This window comes from Rhinopithecus bieti, unplaced genomic scaffold (assembly GCF_001698545.2).
Source record: "Rhinopithecus bieti isolate Rb0 unplaced genomic scaffold, ASM169854v2 scaffold_5023, whole genome shotgun sequence".
Taxonomy (NCBI): Eukaryota; Metazoa; Chordata; class Mammalia; order Primates; family Cercopithecidae; genus Rhinopithecus; species Rhinopithecus bieti.
In genome coordinates this window covers 2,198,802-2,205,444 of record NW_016805223.1, presented here as the reverse complement: position 1 = coordinate 2,205,444, position 6,643 = coordinate 2,198,802, and the positions used below count along the sequence as shown (strand labels likewise).

At 40.2% G+C, this 6,643-nt stretch overlaps 1 protein-coding gene across 6 annotated transcripts in view; it reads left to right on the top strand.

Annotated features, from left to right (window-relative positions):
• Positions 1–6,643, top strand: part of TMTC2 (transmembrane O-mannosyltransferase targeting cadherins 2) — a 466,566-nt gene that overhangs the window by 210,828 nt on the left and 249,095 nt on the right. For all 6 annotated transcript variants that reach the window (XM_017871703.1, XM_017871700.1, XM_017871704.1 and 3 more), the window contains one exon: positions 2,563–3,391. In XM_017871703.1, the coding sequence (XP_017727192.1) occupies positions 2,644–3,391 (748 nt within the window). In that variant the 5' untranslated portion in view covers positions 2,563–2,643. The remainder of the gene's footprint in view (positions 1–2,562; positions 3,392–6,643) is intronic.

Here is a 6,643-nt window from a genome sequence, read left to right as displayed (position 1 = left end):
TGGGACCCTCCCGGCCAGGTGTGGGATATATTCTCCTGGTGTGTCTGTTTGCTTAAAGCGCAGTATTGGGGTGGGAGTTACCCGATTTTCCAGGTGTTGTGTGTCTCAGTTCCCCTGGCTAGGAAAACGGATTCCCTTCCCCCTTGCGCTTCCAGGTGAGGCGATGCCTCGCCCTGCTTCAGCTCTTGCTGGTCAGGCTGCAGCAGCTGACCAGCACCTATTGTCCGGCACTCCCTAGTGAGATGACCCCAGTACCTCAGTTGAAAATGCAGAAATCACCAGTCTTCTGTGTTGCTCACGCCAGGAGTTGGAGACTGGAGCTGTTCCTATTCGGCCATCTTGCTCCGCCCCCATGTTAAAATTTTAACTTCTAACCACCTATTATTTTGTTTCTCTTATTTTATACTCAGAATTACCTCCTTTTAGATTAAAAAAATAAAATAAAATAAAACTTTAATACTTTTGAAATGTAAAATGGACATATTGCCAAAAGTGGTAAGGGAACCCTAAATGAATCACAAACTTTTGTTTTGTTAGAGATATAAAACTTCTAAGATCTTAAAAGTAAGATCTGAGTTTAAAATTAGGGAATAAAAGAATTTGTGTTAAGAAGGACAGGGTCACCATTTAGGAGGAGATTATTGTAGGAATCCCAGTGTCGGCACTTGGGACTAGTGATAATAGAAGAGATGGAGAGAAAAAGGATAGATTCAGGATATATTTGGACGTGAAAGTTGTGAAGACTTGGTAATGAGTAGAATGTGGAGGGAAGGAAAGAGGCTGTGAAGAAGAAACTCGTTATACACTATTACTATTTCCTGATGGTGACAATGATTGGAGGAGGAACTGTTTTATTTCCTTTGGGGAAGTATGAAGTCAGGAGTTCTATTTTGGGTATTTTGAGTTTGAGGTACCTAAGTGAATATGCCCAGTAGGCAACTGAATAATTGCCTATGGAGGTGAGGGAGGGTGAAGGTACAGTCATTAGCGTACATTAACGACGTTTAAAATCATGAACCTTGTTGAGGATCATTAGGTTGAAGGTAGAGTGGAAAAGAGCATTCATGAGTAGTGCTGTGGCTTCCAGCGATCAGGGTTGGTGTGGAGGAGGAGTCTGAGGAGCAGAGTCCAGTATGGCAGTTGTATACAATATGTAGACATTGTTTTCATTGAAGTTGTATATGCTTAAAATGTATTGCTTTCTGTGGGTTGTTTTTTAAACTAAATATTTGGTGTATCCTTTGTAAGATTCTAAACCCTCTTCTGAATGTCATTGAGTAAGACAATTCTCTACAACACTGGATGTTTGCTGTAAAGAATGGCCTTACCATTGAACCATTAAGGTTGGGATATGGTGCCTATTTTAACCCTCCCCACTCTGACTCTTTAGGACTTAGATTTTTAGATGTCACCTAAGTTCTTGTTGGGGGTGAAGGACTTTGCCAGAAAATTAGCATTAACGTGATGTCCTTTGACCCTCCTCTCACAATTTTTTGTCATTCTCTTGAAATAAGTTAGTTCATTATTAAAGAAGTCATTTTATTTTATTTTTTATTTAAGTGAGAGTCTCACTCTGTTGCCCAGGCTGGAGTGCAGTGGTGCAATCTCAGCTCACTGCAACCTCTTTCTCCTGGGTTCAAGCTATACTCCTGCCTCAGGCTCCTGAGTAAGTGGGACTACAGGTGCACGCCACCATGCCCGGTAATGGTTTTTTTTTGTTGTTGTTTGTTTGTTTCTTTTAGTAGAGATGGGGTTTCACCACATTTGCCAGACTGGTCTGAACTCCTGGCCTTAAGTGATCCACCCACCTTGGCCTCCCAAATTACTGGGATTACAGGGGTGAGCCACTCTGCCCAGCCTAAAGCAATTTTATTTTTAAAAGCTGTCATCAACATGAAAAATTTGGGATTCATGAGGAGTGTTTTGAATGTTGTATATCACTGATATCAGTGACAATATGGGGCAGCAGATGAAAGCCTGGTTTATAAATTTTGCAAGGACGAAATTCTTTAAGACAATGAAATGGGGACTGACTTAGACAGACATAGCTGCATGCCTTTACTCCCTTAGAGACAAGCACAAGAGTCCTGCCATACCACATATTTTTTGACATGGCTGCTTTTTGTTTTTCTTCAAAATCTAAACTACAATAAAATGAAAGACAACAGTTATTAGGTGCCTTCTATATCTTATGCAGAGTGCTAAGTACTTTACATTGTGGTCCCATTGTGACCCGACACGAATTCTGAGAGGGAAATAAATATATTGAACCCACTTTGTAGACATCACGAAATTGAAGTTTTGATTATTGGTATTTTAGAGAGAAAAAATAAGAAAAGATAATCAAAAAATATATACAAACAACGATTCCACCTTCACGTTTTTTTGGAGATTAAAATTTCTTTAGGCATGCTTGAAAGGTGATGGACATGAAGTCATGTTTTGGAGACATTATCTGTTTATAACTGTCCATTTAAAAATGTATTTGATTTCTAAGTGTTGAGTGTTCCTATGCTGTGCTGATAATGATCTTAATTTTTCCCTTCTCTCTTTTGGTTTCAGAGGAAGAACTTGTCGCTTTTCCTCAGCATTAGTTTGTTAACTTTCTGGGGGTCCTCCCTTTTGGGTGCCCGGTTATACTGGATGGGAAACAAACCGCCAAGCTTTTCCAACTCGGACAATCCCGCTGCTGATTCAGACAGCCTCCTCACCCGCACGCTCACCTTCTTCTACTTGCCAACCAAGAACCTCTGGCTGTTGCTATGCCCAGATACCCTCAGTTTTGATTGGTCAATGGATGCTGTGCCTCTGCTCAAAACAGTTTGTGACTGGAGAAACCTACACACTGTGGCCTTCTATACTGGACTCCTCCTCCTTGCCTACTATGGTTTGAAGAGCCCGAGCGAAGACAGAGAATGCAATGGGAAAACTGTAACAAATGGCAAGCAGAATGCAAATGGACATAGCTGCCTTTCAGATGTGGAGTACCAGAACTCAGAGACTAAGTCCAGCTTTGCATCCAAAGTAGAAAATGGCATTAACAATGATGTATCACAGAGAACCCAGCTTCCTTCTACGGAGAACATTGTTGTTCTGTCTTTATCTTTGTTAATCATACCCTTTGTTCCTGCCACGAACCTGTTTTTCTATGTCGGCTTTGTAATTGCAGAGCGAGTATTATATATTCCTAGTATGGGCTTCTGCCTGCTGATTACAGTGGGTGCTAGAGCCCTTTATGTCAAAGTCCAAAAGCGGTTCTTCAAGAGCTTGATTTTTTATGCTACAGCTACACTAATTGTTTTTTATGGACTCAAGACTGCGATCAGGAACGGAGACTGGCAGAATGAGGAAATGCTGTATAGATCAGGGATAAAAGTAAACCCAGCTAAAGGTAATCTTTTCTTTTATGCTTTTGTCTGGATAGTTTACACTTTCAGCCTCTTTATGTCTTTGCTTCTTAAGACATAGTATTAAGGAGGAAGAGGTCCTTTTATGCAATACCCGTATCTTTCATTCTTTTCATTTTTTTAAAGAGATATGCCATGTAACCAATTTAGAGACATACCATATAACCAATTTAGAGACAAATTAGAGACACAATATTCCTTACTTGGAATAAGAAAATATTTTCTTGTGTTTCTGACTATGTTTGTCCAGAAGAATTAGAGCTCCTGTTGTGTAAACAATATTGACTATTCCAAGCATTTAGAAAAGAGCTTGGTTTTCACATTTTAAAATACTGATGGGGACAGCTCTTTTATCATATAATAAAAGTCAGGCTATCCCACATAAGTATACTTGAGCTTTTCTATTTTCCAAGCATCGCCTGAAGAAATACAAGACTTTCATTGAAACCTTTAAAAGATTTGGAGATTTCACTACCTCTGAATCCTGAAAGTATGTCTCTAGATGTCAGTGTGTACACATTCAGGTGTGAGTCACCTTGGGCTGCACAGAGGCTAAATTATCTGAATGTTGCCAAGCAGTTAGCAGGTTTTTACTTGGGTTCTTCAGTCACTTAGAGAAACAAACTTTTCACTATATAATGAGAGTTTTGATTATACCACTCATGATTGCTTTTGATTTAGAAAATTACTTGAGCAAATCTCAGAATTGATAGAATAGAAAGTAGTTTCCTTTAAAATAAAAAAGTCAAAAGCTATGACAAGGGATGACTCTAGTTTAGGCAATTAAACGTATTGGAAGCTTGAGGACAATTAAATTAAAATAGATGTAAATTTTTAGTGCAGAAATATATCATAGTAAATAGTGTTAAAGAGTCTTGTTCTTCATAAGCCATTTTTATTCTTTTTTGAGACGGGGTCTTGCTGTGTTGCCCAGGCTGGTGTGCAATGGCTTGATCTCAACTCACTGCAACTTCCACCTCCTGGATTCAAGTAATTCTCCTGACCCAGACTCCAGAGGCACTGATATTACAGGCACCCGCCACCACACCTGGCTAATTTTTGTATTTTTAGTAGAGATGGGGTTTCCCCACGTTTGCCAGGCTGGTCTCGACTCCTGACATTAGATGATCTGCCTGTCTCAGCCTCCTAAAGTGCTGGGATTACAGGTGCGAGCCACCACGCCTGGCCTATTTTTATTCTTTTTGTTTGTTTTTTTGGTTTTTTTGAGACTGAATTTCGCTCTTGTTGCCCAGGCTGGGGTGCAGTGGCACGATCTTGGCTCACCACAACCTCCACCTCCCGGGTTCAAGCGATGCTCCTGCCTCAGCCTTCCTGAGTAGCTGGGATTACAGGCATGCACCACCATGCCCACCAAATTTTGTATTTTTAGTAGAGACGGGGTTTCTTCATGTTGGTCAGACTGGTCTCGAACTCCGACCTCAGATGATCCGCCCGCCTCGGCCTCCCAAAGTGCTGGGATTATAGGCGTGAGCCACCGCGCCTAGCCTGTTTTTATTCTTTAAATTATGTTCGCTTATATAGCATTTGAACTGGCATTTTTCTACTCTTTCCAACACAATTCTATACCAGGATTAAAAGAAAGTGTAAAACTGTTCCAGAATATGAAAATGGCCTGCTAATAGGTATATATCTAAAGACCTAGACACTCCAAAAGCTACTTTGGCATGCTTGTCTGATGGGCACAAATTAAGTCAAGAATTCAGTGAGCAACTACACATTTCTTTAAGGAACTAATTGCTGGTACTTACACTGTTTAATAAATTGCGGGGATTTTAATGGGAAGTTGAAGCATTGAAGTTGAGCTACTACATAGCATGTCATTTCTCAGTTCTCTGTGAAAATCATTACCATGTGGCTTTTCTAGGTGGCGAGTACTTCACAGTTTATTTAATGCCTGGACCCAAATCTTGTTGCAAAATTATTTCTATTAGTTTTTGCAGACTACTTATCAGCTAGTTTTTCTGCACTGGTAGATGTAAGGATATAGAACAAGGCTGTGTTGCCAATATATTTTCCTGCTGTTTAAAACATATATCATAGAGAATTGAAAACAAATTCTTGGCCTATTATTTGCATCACAGTGATGTTCTGAGGGTTTATTAAATTTATTAAGTTTCAGGCAAAGCTGCTGTTATGAAAAGCCAAGACAAAAGTGGCTTTATTCTTTCATGTAGCAATCTAAGTATGTGCAAACACAGAGCTGATAAGATGGCGCCATGGGTTTTCAGGATCCAAGCTCTTTCTCTTTTATTCCCTTGCCATCCCAGTGGTGTCACCCTGTCCTTATGGTCCAAGATGGCTCATTATCACATCAGCCCTTCAGCTGACAGCAAGAGAGGGAGAAAGGGCAAATGGCGGGTGTGCCCAATCTGAGAGAATTTTGCAGAAATTGCACACACCATGCTTGCTCACAGACCATTGGGTACACCTACCTCCAAGGAAGGCTGGGAAATGTTATCTTTATTCTGGGAAGCCAAGTACCCAGCCAAATTTTATTACACTGCAAAAAGGAGAGGGCAAATACTCAGATGCTAGCGTATAAGTAGCAGTCAGAATAAGTGAAAACGTTTTGTAACGCTTAGGTATTTTCCAGCATTAGCTAGTATTTTTGCTGATGGTTATGATTCTAAATAAGATATTTTGGTACATAGTTAGAATGTTTGATCATTTTTTTATTATTCCATTCACTAAGCAAAGCAATTATTAAACATTGCCTTGATTTCCAGCATTTTCAGGTGTCCATCCTAATACTTAAGAAGTGCTGCACAATTTAGGCACTCCAAAATATCATTAGGTAAATAAATGTACAACTGCCCACTACCGTGAGAAGTTCTTTCAGACATCAAACACTGAATTCCTGAAACCCCCCACCCCACTCGTGGTCCAGTCAACTGCTTTACTTGCAGGCTTTACCATCTCAGTTGATGGAATCTCAATTTCCCCAGCAGCTCTGGCTGAGAATTCTGAAGTCATCCCTGCCTCCTCTTTTCCCTTCATAGCTCACATACATTCTATCAGCAGATCCTCTCTGCTCTGTTTGTAAAAATACATACAGAGCTTGACCACTTTTTACCACCCTCACTGTTGGCATCATGGCCGAGGGGACCATCATCTTGTATCATATATATATATATATTTTTTTTTTTTTTTTTTTTTTTTTTTTTTTTTTTGAGTTTCTCTCTTTTTTCCCCGGCGGGGGGGGGGGGGGGGGGGTT